The sequence below is a fragment of the Anser anser genome, assembly GCF_964211835.1.
Source record: "Anser anser genome assembly, chromosome: 1".
In the NCBI taxonomy this organism is placed as follows: domain Eukaryota; kingdom Metazoa; phylum Chordata; class Aves; order Anseriformes; family Anatidae; genus Anser; species Anser anser.
The window spans coordinates 3568687-3581402 of NC_139720.1; the positions used below are offsets into that span (position 1 = coordinate 3568687).

Here is a 12716-nt window from a genome sequence, read left to right on the forward strand (position 1 = left end):
GAGCCTGTGCAGACAACCCCAGCACTCCCATTTTCTGACAGTTTCTCCAGAGCTCCCAGTTGTCTGTCAGGTCTAAGTGGAAAGCTCCAGAGAATGGAAGCTAGGCATTTAGGTATTTAGGTTTGAAATGGATATCAAATGCGATTTGACATTGCTGCCAGCCAGGATCTCAGACAAGGAGACAGACAATTTGTCACACATGCTCCCTTCACATGACACGCTGCGATTACAAGACTCGAGACACATACATTACTATTACCTCAACACACGCCAGTGTCCTGCTGCCAAGTTATTCAGCTGCTGAGAATGAAGTTGTAGGACAAAACAATATATCATGGCTAGCTACATGAGCAAAGAACCACCACCCCCTCTCCCATGAAACCCAAAATAAAACCCATCATCTTTAATTCCAGACAGCCCATGAATCTCAATTTTCCCCGACAGGCAAAAACAATCACTGCGTGATGGGGTTTTATTTTCTTCTCTTCCCCCCTCTTTTCTCCTTTCATTTGCTAACTCAAAAATTCAAAGTCAGAAAAAATATATGTATTTAGTCAGAAGTATGTCAGTTACATTTTTATTAACCTACTCCAAGGGAAAAGCTTCAGGGATTCACCATACAAGTATAAAACCCCTCTCAAACACCTAGGGGTTACTATATAACTTCATCCCAGCAGTCAATCAATGCAGTAAAAAAATTAAAATACTGAAAATGGATGCTTTTCCCCCTCTTCCACGTGTCCAGTGATTGCTCCGTTACAGCGTGATGAGGTCTACCAGGTTGCCTTTCGGAGGGGTCATGTTGTCCGGAAAGAAGTTGACTAGTGTATCAAACAGCTGAGTTCTCTGCGCGTAAGTGTGGTCGACGTCTGAAAATCCTGGGGGAGGAAGAGAATGGAAAGCTCGTCAGCACTCACTGCTTTAAATGCTCGGTTTAGCTGCAGGATACATCAGTTTTCAATTCTGGATGGCTGTTAACTATTCGCTGCTTCTGCTTTAACCCCTTTGCCCATGAATACATCGCTGTAGCCAACGATGAGCGTTAATTAACTGCCTTATTCCCCACTACAGCCCAGCTCACATCTGTAGCATCCTACAAACAAGGCCACCAGCTCCCCATCCCACCTACTACATGCCTACGCACACACAGCTCGTGTCACCCCAAGCCAACACCGAAATTAAAACTCCATAAAAAGCAATAAGCAAACGGCTGTCAGGCTTGTGGACGGTCCTGAAGAAATTGGGGAAGCGACAGTCCTCAGGGGACCGCTCTGATGTCCCAGAAAACAAGACCTCTGTAGCTATTTTTATTTGGTGCCTCGTTTCTTCTATCCCCAGGCTCTCCTCATTATCTCACGGCTGTCTTAGCCAGAACTGGTACTTGTGCTGCTTGCAGTTTTTCTCAAGACCAGCTCTGCTGATGGTAGGAGTCCCAAGTTAAGAGCTGTTATTTAATCCCTGGACTGCACTGAGGTCCCAGCCTGAGTCTTGGCACAGGGTCTTCGCCAACTCGTTTTGTGAAGTGCCTCCTCCCGACAGGGGAGGGTTTAGTCTACCGCAGCAGCATTGTTTATCCAAATCCCCATACTTAAACCATCAACAGCAAGAACAATAGAGCGGGCATGCAACGATTTCCTCTGCTTTGTATTTACTTAAATCACTGGTATCTCAGAAGAATGCTTTTTAATTCACTCTTCAGTTAATCAAAGTCAAGCAAGTTAATCAAATCAAGGAGGGCTTGGTTGTTTTATTTCAGCAGCACTACTTGATGTATGTGTCCTCCTATCTGTAAAGCCAATCTCTGACTACAGCATTGTACTGTAAAACACAGCGGTGTTACTGCAGGATAAACTAATTCATCCTTCAGAGCACTTAGAAGTTGGGAGGGGAGGGCAAGCTTTCCTGAAACAAGTGCTGTCTTTCTTTAAAAATCCGTATTTTAAGAAATAGCAACAACTAGGTAACATCCTCCAAAGCACACAAACTCAGCAGAGCTTCCTCATCCAGCAGGGCAGACAGAGCAGTGGCTTTTTCCTTCCGTCAGTTCCTTAGATTGGGAATTATGTTTGTCAAAAAGTGAAGTCATCCACGCTCCTAGGAAGAGCTCCGTAAAGGGATGGCAACACAATCAAAAGAACGTGAATTATGCCAACAGTCTTCCTATATCTTGCCCAGGATTAACATCTGAACCCTTGAGAAGAGTTAACTGGATAGAATAGCAAAACAAATTATGGCTTTGGCTCAGACCTCCTGTTTTCAGACCTACACGCCACTGCTGTCTTCAGTCTTGACATTCTGCCCAAAGAACTAGTTTTGCAAAGAACAGAGCGAACCAAACTACTCCAGGAATTGCAGCTATCCCAGCAAACAGAGCCATAGCCATGCTGTGAGATTCCAAAGTGACATGACGGGAGTTACTTTATTCTGACCAAAGCTTCTGTTTATTTGGGTAACAGTAAAGCATCAGATGTAATAAGAGACACAAAATACTCCCCAGAGGCACGGATTTAAAACCACTGGTGACAGCTGTTTTAAATATGGGCTCAAAGGCATTGTACACTGGTCATTATACTCCCTCTCAAATGCCTATAATGCGGCACTTCGCATAATCAAACCGAAAAGGGCTCACAATACTCCTAAGAACTGTAAGCTTTTGATATAAAAAAAACAGCAGAAATGAACAGTAATGATCTTTATGAGAGGGAACATATTTAGTATGATTCTTCTGCTACACAATACTCACCAAGAGTGGTGAAATCCGAGCCAGACTTAAATAACGCTGAGGCAAGAAGCTGAAACTGCAGAAGAGGAGGTGGAAGAAGAAAGAAGTGTTATTAACTGCATGGGAAAAAAACACCAAAAGATTCATAGTGGTACAGGTGGCTTTAGAATTACTGGGTTTTCTTTGCACAACCCTCAGAATTACTGTGACATGCATACAAATAACAGCAATGCTTTCATATGAGCAACACCGTTTGTCACCTCAGCAGCACAAGTTGGATGTTTTTTCCAAGAGGTCTTGCTTAGACCAGCATCAGTTCAATGAAAGGTACTTGACAAGGAGAGCGCTAACATTTATTTTTATATGTATTTTTAACATTTTTTTTTGCCTCTTTGGCAGATGTCAGAGCACAGAAGTCAGGTAAGCTCTTTCACGCAGCATTCCTAGAGATGAGTGTGGTGCAGTCTCTGCAAGGAAAGATTAGATGGCACAAAAACAGGTTAACTGCTCAAGTGCAGCATCAACTTCTTGAACACTGAGAAAGCTCTTAAACGGCAATAACCTTTCTGAATTGCCAGAGCAGCTCCCATCACAAGCTTGTTCGAGGCAAGGTCTTTTTAAGTTAAAAAAAGAAGAAAGTCCCTTGCTTGGGAACATCAGAATCAAGAGCGAAAGTGGTTTAAGTAACACATTCACAGCTTTATTCTCCCCTAATGCCTTGCTGATAGACAGGCAGCACTAGCTTTCCTCCGCCCCCAGCTGCTGTTTGCAGTTCCTCGTGTCACAGCAAAGCCTAGCGCTTTGTCATGTTTCTTCCAAGAATTAGCCAATCCCTTAAAGGCCTGCAATCTTCTGTCTCCTGCCTGTGTGTCTTTACAGCACACAGCCCAAGCAAAGGAGGCTAAAAACAGAAGAGAAGCAAATATGTTGAGGGAAGGGGCGGGGAGAACAGCCAGGAATTACATATCCATCATTGTAACTTCAATTTCAAGAAGAAATGGAACAGACGATGGAGAAGGTGACAAGTAGCAGCCAAAGCAGATTTGGCAACTACGGGTTGCATCACTTCCATCTAATTTCTTCTAGAGCAGGGCAGCAGGCCCTAGGGATGGGACTCGGACGTTTCCCATCTTGACTTCCATAGCACTTCGTATGCTTTTGTATGTTATTTACGGTAAATTAGCAAGGATTTGCTGAGATTAAGCTAGGACGGAGTGGCACATAGGTCAGATAACTTTACTGGGAGTTGCCATCAATGCTCTGACACCAAAACAGTGCCATGAACAGGCCAGTATCATCCTATTGCAAAAGTGACAAATACAGTAGGAAATGCATGAAAAGGAGTAGGTCTTCAAGTAAATCAAGTGCTCCTTCGGTTATCAAGGCTCCTAAGTTCTCATCCACAATAAGGCAACCACTTTTGGATGCCCTATATCAATTAGCAGCATGCAGGGAAAGCACTAGAAGAATCAAGTGGTTTGAGACTCAAGCTCTATTAATCAAGTTAAAAGGAGTCAGGGTTGCACAGCCTCCATGGAAGAATGTCCAAGGATGAAACAGCAACAAGTCACAGATGTGAAAGGCACCTACAAAAAGGTAAATCTACAACTAAGTGCAAGGAGACAAAAAAAAAATCAGTAAGATCAACTTCAGTATGACATCAAGAAAAAGAACAGCCTGAAGTAAGGCCTTCTTACTAGGGTGCTGGAATAAATTTGCAGGTTTTTGTGGAGGCTATTATCAGAGAAAGCAATCAATAGATACATTTAAGAACAAGTTAGGAAGATACAGAATTGACAGACTGCAGAATAGGGGGAAGAGGTTGATTAAATACCCTCTTCAGTGAGGTCTCATTACATGAAATCAAAAGGGACTGCAACACTACACCAGTACTTCGCTGCTAGAGCAACTTGGCTCCACGTCAGTACCGTACGTAAACAGAAGCCCAGCCTAAACAGCTCCAAAATTCCCATAAAACCGGTGGCTTGAACCCGTGCTCCTTCTGACTATGAGTGCCATGTCCTGGCCACCTTCCCCTCGGCACACAACCGCCTCAGGGGCCTGCTGCCAGCTGCCTGGTGACACGCTAAGCCAGCTCGGCGGGGACAGGGCAGATGCCACATGCTTTGAGGGGCTCCTTCCTCCCCCAGCAACCGCAGCCATCCTGCTGGAAACAGAACCAAGCCCTGCTTAGGGCCAGGCCTCAGGATGCCCAGCTTTAAGAGACCAAACAGTCGGATCCAGGTAGGAACTCGCTGAACTGGGACCAAAAATCAAACCTTCTGCCAAGTATTCCCGTCTCTTCACACCACGCGTGACCAATTTCCACTGCTACGAGTTCCTCTCCAGCTTTTTGGGGAAGGAATATCTTGCCTCCTTCCCTGATGCCGCTGCACTTCAGTTAACCTTGACTGGTGTGTTTTCATTTGCTTTAAAAGGGTGTTTTATGCATCATCTCACACTTTAAAAGCACTTTCCGATAGAAGAGTCAAGCACACAAGTTATGAACATCAATTACAGACAGCACTGATGCTTAAGCTGGCTCACTCTGCATTTGCATTACAATGTCAGCTAGCCCTGTGATGTTTTCCCAAAGGGCCCTTTCTTTTTTTTCCCCCATGCATAGTAGGGCTGTGGCTTACTCAAGACCAGGTCCCCTACACACTCTTCATAGCGTATATCTGATGCAGTTGTTTTTTTTTCCCCCCTTACAGCTCAAACTATGCTCTAAAGCCATTAATTTCTTCATTAGTTTTTTCTATTGTATTAACTTCTATCCTGCCAGATAGCACTTCAAGTTCTGATTCTTTTTGGGTCTGCTATGTGAAACTACCAGAATTTGATTTTTCAAAACATTTGGTATCAAACACCTTCCTCCGAATTCAGTTAGAGCCACGAGAGCAAAGCCCTGAGCAAACCACCCATCAGATCTCTCCCACCGGGTACCGGAATGAAAGACCCGATTACTGACCAGCTAGGAAAAGCCATTTGCTTAACGTCACAAAGCATCTCTCTTACAGAGGCAGGACCAGAATTCAATTATCCAGCAGAAGCATCCAACTGCTTCCGTCACGACGCCACCCATTTTCTTCCGACAACCCCCTTGTCTCACTGGATTCAGCTACTCCAAATTAAGCCTCCATTCACAAGACAACAGCTCCCTTCGTTACACAATTAACCTCTCTCCGAGATCCAACCCACCTTCTGAGCTGAGACTAGGGTTCCTTAGAGATAAACAGATCTGGTTAACTAACACAAGGTTCATCAACCACATTAAAGACAAATTAAGACAACACTGGTAATATTAATTCCAGCATTTTCCGACTTACAGCCTTCGTGTTTCCATTATTATTGTTCTTTTAGTGCTGCACATACTTTACCTTGGTTTCTACCTGAAGCAAAAAAAAAACAATTCCACCGTGTGGCAACCCGTGCAGGTTTTAGCCTATTTGCTGTGCTGTTTGCACAAACAGACCCGTTAACACCAAATAACTCCCGGCTGGGATACCTGGCGGGTTGCATGAATCAGACCTAATTCCTCCTCCCCAACGTCCACGTGCTCTGAGCGCTCAGATCACAGCAGAAAGCAATTTTTCTCCGCTTTGACCCATTCTGTCGGGATGGTGCCTCGCAGTGCAGGCACAAAGAAGAAGCAAGAGGCTCGAATTCTTTGAGGATGGAGCCGTCACAAGCTGAAGTCTGGGAGGGCTGAACACTTTTTTCAAAGGCTCCTTGGCTCCAAAACCTCTGTTCCTGCAGCACTCAGACCCTGAGGCTTTACAAAGAATCACAGCAGGACACGAAGAACAGAAGCGTGCTTTTCTTAGCTCCTTCCTAGAACTATTTTTCCTATTTGGGCTTAAATTTTCCCAGAAATTTCAGTCTAACGCAGACCCAAACAATACTTTTGGGCTCCGCTGGCTTTATCTGGCAAGTTTATTAAAGAAAAGGTCTCAAGAATGGAAAGTATGAAGCAGCCTTGAACAGGGGCCTCCAGCCCAGACTACGAGCTAGTCAGGCCTCAAATTGGCCTCCAGGTCCTTGCTCCTTCTCCTCCCTTTCTCCAAGAAAAACAGAATGCAGCTTTTACTTGTATCTAAGGGCAATCACAGGTTCCAGCTGAAATCTTCTCTCCACCAAACGTAGAATTCTCTATGCAAATCTTGATCTCGTTGTACAACATCATCTCACTCCCCTTTAACAGGGCAGCACTGGTCACTTTTTCCAGCACCTTCATTTCTTCTGCAGACCGCTAAGCAGCAGCAGCGTTCTGGGTGTGATCCCTCCAGCATTCGAGGAACATGTTTTTAGCCTTGTATGTGATCAACTGATGTTTTCATGCTTTAATAGCACGTTTTTAAGTTAAAAACTTGGGAATTCACTATAAATTCCCATTTTGATCTTCCTTACGTCTTTAAAAGCTGCTTCTTCTGAATATCTAAACTATCACTGAAGGTACATGTATTTGTATATGAAACAGAAGAACACCCATGCTGGCAGATGTATTTTTTTTAAAATCAAGAACTACCAATGCCAGCTTTTTAGACAACTTTCATCTCCCCGTGAACTAGAATGCACAAACTTCCACGTGCTCTGGGGATCTACGCTCCTTACATAAAGCATCAGAGCTATTAATCCACAGCCAGCAAATGACAAAGATGGACTGATCTGGAAGCACTGAACTGAAGAGATCTAAGTGATTTCAAGCAGAAATACAGTTAAGGAGAACTGGATCTGCATTTGTGGGCAACAGCAGAGCTGGAGCTGGCATACAGCCTGTGGCCACTAAAGCAAGCACCCATGAGACACCTATTGCTCGCAGGCATCTATGACTTCCTTTTATAAAAATAAAAAAGGAAGTAAAACTGCCATCCCATTAACATTGCTAAAATTCACAACAAAGAAAGGAAAATCTGGGGGTATGTTCCTACTGTCAATCAGTCATGCTACTTTAAACAAAATTGGTTACTAACGCCAAAGTTAGTTTCAAGAACAGTCTGTTTATTTTCTTTGGCATCCAACTCAAAACAGCTGAAGAGACTTGCCTAACAAAGTTAGAAGAAATTACTTGTATTATAAAACAAGTAAGCCTTACCCTGAAGTGAAATTCTGCTCGTAATATCATACCCCACAGACCTGTCTCTAAGAGAACCGTAACGCAAAGTCAGGTATGAACTCAAGACAGTTTTGTCCTTTCCAAATTTAACAGCAGGCTTGGAGAGAGGGAGAAGAACACGCAGAATGGAAGGTGATTTCTTTTAAAACTTGCCACACTAAGAAGCCACACGGCGTTCAATGGTTGCAGTCCGCATAGAGCAGTACAATCGGATATATATAGCCCCTGATATTAATTACGACCATCTCAACTACAAATAAAGACAGAGCATGTAGGTGTCTGCGCCGAGATGCACAATCAAATTGCTGCTTGAAATCTGATATGGAATCCAAAAAGCCTGCGTCAGTCCTCTGGAAAGCACACGAGCTATTTGAAGATGTAATGCCAGAGCAAAAAGCCAACTCGATGTGATAACCGGAAGGTAAATTGACGTCAACTGGAAATACACCCAGTCGCTACCAGTGCGGCGGCTGGCTCCGTGCCACTGACCAGGCAGATCGGTTCCAACGCAAAAAGCTCCAGAAGTCAAAGCTTTTTTGACCAGCAACTGCTTTTTGTAAAATAAACAAACAAGAAAGACTCCCAGAAATTGTTAAATGATTTTAGGAGACCGCTGGAACCGAGCTTTAAATTGCTTGCCGAACAGGAAGCACAGATTGCAGGCCCACAGGACAGACAGAAGCTATTGAATTTTCCTTGGGTCGGGCATTAGGATTGCAGAGGAAGGGGTCGCCATATTCACCCAGTTGGTTTGAGCTACCTCCGCTCATATGCTAGATCTTTAATGTGCAGAACACTAGTAAGTCCTGTGAAAAGGAATAATTAGTTATCAACTTTTTGTTCTGTTTGAATCCTGCATGAAAAAGCTACTTTTACCCCAAATCTTGACTCCGGCAGTCAGGAAATTCGTTCTCACAAGGCAGACAAATTCAATGCTACAGACTGAACTGGGAACATCAAATGTAGAGAATTAAGGGACTCCCTATCCCTTACGTACACAATGTACAGCCCTAACGGCAGTTCCTTTGGGCTGCTGGGTACAGTACTAAAGGCAGAGGAGCTTGTTGGTCATACCACAAACATTTTCTGTTCCAGCAACAGAAAGGCACAAGCCGCCAAGAGATGTAGGATATCTTCAGGAGCAGTTGGCCAACACCCACGGCCTTCACAGACATGAGGGGGCTACCAGAACATGTGCCACAGAGAGAAAGGCAAAGCAGAGAACACAGGGCATTGTCTTATGTCATAGAGGGCAGAGGAGAAGGTGAGAGGAAAGCACCAGAACCATTACTGTGTGTGACAGGTTATTGCAGGTTCAAATAGGAAGAAGAAAGTGCTATGACACTGGTAAGACTGGGCAGAATTGGGCTGAGCCTCCTTGAAGTGTGCTGCATGGGAAAAAATCTCCTTTTCCAGCTGAAGAAAATGAGGAATAGTTATGTCTTTCCTATGCTAGAAATAGCTAGAAAAGGTGTGAAAGTACTTGAGATATGGGACAGGCTCAGCGAGAAACCACCGAACAGAAAACTTGCAGGCACAGCAATTGTATGTTGCATTGGACCAGAAATTTATGAAGCCTAACCAGAATTTACAACAGTCAAATGTGATCAGTAATGTTAGTAAATATTTTTTTCCTTCCTTTTGGTAACTTCACAATTTTATGCTGTGCTTATGCAAGAAAGCTATTCCCCTTAAAATAACCCTTAAAATAACTTTTTGTGCCTGTATAAAGATCATTTCTCTCGATAAAGTAATGCAGCAGATTAAGTGATTTAATTCAGAGACCCAGCATGGAGTAACAGAGCTCATTCTAGTACTGCAATTTGATGAAAGGAGCTGTCGAATCACTTCCAAAGCGGGTAATGCACTCTCTTCCTCCTGATCTACCTAACCACAGCATCGAATGCTTGTGTATCCAGCTGGCTGCCCCAAGTTCCACGTGGAAATTAATGGCAGAGTCAAGTCAACCACCTTATCTGCCACTTTACACTACTTCTTTAATTCCTGCTGTAAAGTGACACGTACTGCGGTAATGGAATCAAAACAGGAAGTGGGAGCAAATTCCTGGAACAAATCAAAGAACATGCCTACTGGATAATATTCAAAACAGAGGAAATAAGAGTTTTAAGGTTTAGCGAGCAACTTGCATTACAACCTACTTCCAGAAATGGATATAATCGAGAAAAAAAATTCCTTGCCTCCCCCAGAACTATTTGATATTGACAAGCCAAAATGCAGCGTGAATAGCAGTTTCTATTCACTTTCTACCACACAACCAACCACAGACTCGTGACATTTCAGCAAGTTTATGTTTCAATTAAAGCTCCCAAAATACACACCAGTACGCTGGAATTAAAACAAAGGTCTAGTCTTCGCTATTAAGAGCACAAAACCTATTTTATCTGGATGGGTAGCTGCAAAACGCCTGTTTCTAAAGCAGTGTGATCCTTAGTGTGGAGAAAATGATAGAGCAAAGCACCGTGCACCGTCTGAGCTTTTCACACTGAATAAAAACAAAATGTAACAGGCTTAAAATCTGTGCTAGAACGTGAGAACACAGTTTACGTTTCTTTATAAGACAAGGATCGTTCATCCTTACCTCTTTTGTCTCCTCTGGGTCTGAGTGATCCACAGTTACATACAAATCATTCTGTAGGTACTTCAGTGCACTGAGAGGATCGGTCTGAGCTTTCTCTTCAAACCTGCAAAGAAGAGATACAAACCTTGAGCACAACTATTTCCTGTAGGGCTAAATACGGCTATTTCTACACAGAGCAAAACCTACCCTACAAAACTTTCAGCCAAATATTCCCAAACAAAACAGTATTAAGGGCAGCTCAGCCTCATATTTGCTAGAATGCGTGCTGTCGAGCCAGACTGAAACACAGAGGAGTGTTTTTTGGGAGCTCTAAGGGAGTTACAAGGGCAAAGTACTATGCTCTTACTTACAACACCAGAAAGCATATGTATTAAGAAGGTGCTGTATACAAGCATAAAACATTTAGTAGAGTTAATTTTCCCATAAGTAGAAGTATGAACAGCACCTCACACGAGGAGCACGGTTCAGACAAACAAGCCTCGAGCCCTACAGCCCCAGGGATATTTACGTTCCTGACCGCAAAGGAGCCTGGCTACAAGGAAAGGGATGGAGAACGCTCCCCACCTCTGCCAGACAACAGAAGAGGGAAGAATAGGGGTGAAAAATAAGTACTATACTTTGATATCCCACCTTCGGAAAGAGAACACATGTAAAAATTGCCTATGCATCATCAGTGTTATTTTCTCACTGTCTCTGAATAAAGGGAAGCACTAACTGCTGTAAGCTCCTGAGGAAACACATGCAGCCATCTACACTCCAAAAAGGATTCTGGGCTCAGCATCCTCAGTGGGCAGAGCTGCTTCCCTACAGTGCTAAGTTGGGTGAATAATCCTAAAAAAGATGAGGTTTACCATTATCTGTTTTTCCTCCTATCACCTATCCTTTGAGTACAGTATTAAACTCCGTGTTGTCGTCATCTGAATCACCAAAGTGCCTTTCCTTGAAAATAACTTAAGCAATTTTGGATTCCATCGACAAGGACCTTAAAAACCATGTTCTTGGTTACTTTACAGCTGTATATCAACTCCCTTACAAGAATGCATTATATTCATAATATACTTTAATTACCTTTGCCAGTTTGACAAGTTATTTCACGTAAAAAAATGGGTAACGCTGTATAGATTAAAGCTACCCAACTGATAACACAGTGGACATCTGTAGCTTAAATTCCAAAATCATCTCAAAATTCAAGTCACTTTGTCCACAGAATGCAAAGACCATGTCTGTTACCTGATGTATATAACATTTTGGCAATTAAACACTACTTCTTCCAAACATTGATATAGATTTTCTTAGATGATGTTGTCACAATCCAGAGAGCTCCAGCAATGCAGCCATCGTACCAGCTCTAAGTTGGCATGTTTGGCTCCCTCCCATACCCCAAGAAATGGGAAAATGGTGCATTAAACCTCAACTTCTGCCAGACAATACGTAACAATATTTACTCTGAGTGCAATTTATGCAAGTGAAAACAAGTAATTCAGAGCTGTCTCTGGAGGCAGTACAGCTGCATTTGCATACTACCACGGGAGTTAATAAATCTCCCAGATTACTGGCAAGACTTGGATTTGTTTTTGTAGGTATCCTTATCTAATGCATCGCTAACCTGCGAAAAGCCTCATCCAGCTGCAGCAACTGTGAGTTGAGTATAGCAATTTGCTTGCTGCCTCAGAAGATACCATTAGTAAAAACTGACCTTCAACTCTTGGCAGGACCTGATAACGAAGTACTCTCACCAAGAATGCAGAAAGAGGCATTTATTGGTTTCAAATCATTTGCTGAATCCTGAGAGGTTCTAACTGCTAGAGTTTCTTGCTTAAGGTAACAACAGGAGCTTCATTTTAAAAGCTGTTGCCCCTTAGCAAATATAAGGCAGCTCTGAAACATCCTGAGTGCAAGTACTTATGAATTCTGCAAAAGTGAAATCTTTCAAGCGGTTCTGAAAGAGAAACACTGATGTGACCTCACGGTGGAGGAGTCTCAGATGTGCAAAGGAATTCAGCCCCCAGACTTCATTAGCATCCTTGTGAGCTGTTACTATCTCCTAGCACACTGCTTCGGAAGCGCTCCCTTTTCTTGGGAGGTGACAGTACCGAAGCACATGTTGATGAGCAGCAGAGTTAAAACGGAATCTAAAAATTCTCCATTACTCTCCGCACAATAGGCAGACTTGGTTTTTTAGTTTTAGAATAACATAGTAAAACCAGAGTGAAGTCAATGATTACAATTTCATTTAGCCCTGCTCTACTACTTTTAATGTTGAACTGTTTTGTTGTTTG

At 43.1% G+C, this 12716-nt stretch overlaps 1 protein-coding gene across 2 annotated transcripts in view; it reads right to left on the reverse strand.

The window, feature by feature from the left end:
* Positions 1–561: 561 nt before the first annotated feature.
* Positions 562–12716, reverse strand: part of MKLN1 (muskelin 1) — a 94265-nt gene continuing 82110 nt past the window's right edge. For both annotated transcript variants that reach the window (XM_083830601.1, XM_083830602.1), the window contains 3 exons: positions 10438–10540; positions 2744–2798; positions 562–878 (listed from right to left, as the gene is read on the reverse strand). In XM_083830601.1, the coding sequence (XP_083686727.1) occupies positions 757–878; positions 2744–2798; positions 10438–10540 (280 nt within the window). In that variant the 3' untranslated portion in view covers positions 562–756. The remainder of the gene's footprint in view (positions 879–2743; positions 2799–10437; positions 10541–12716) is intronic.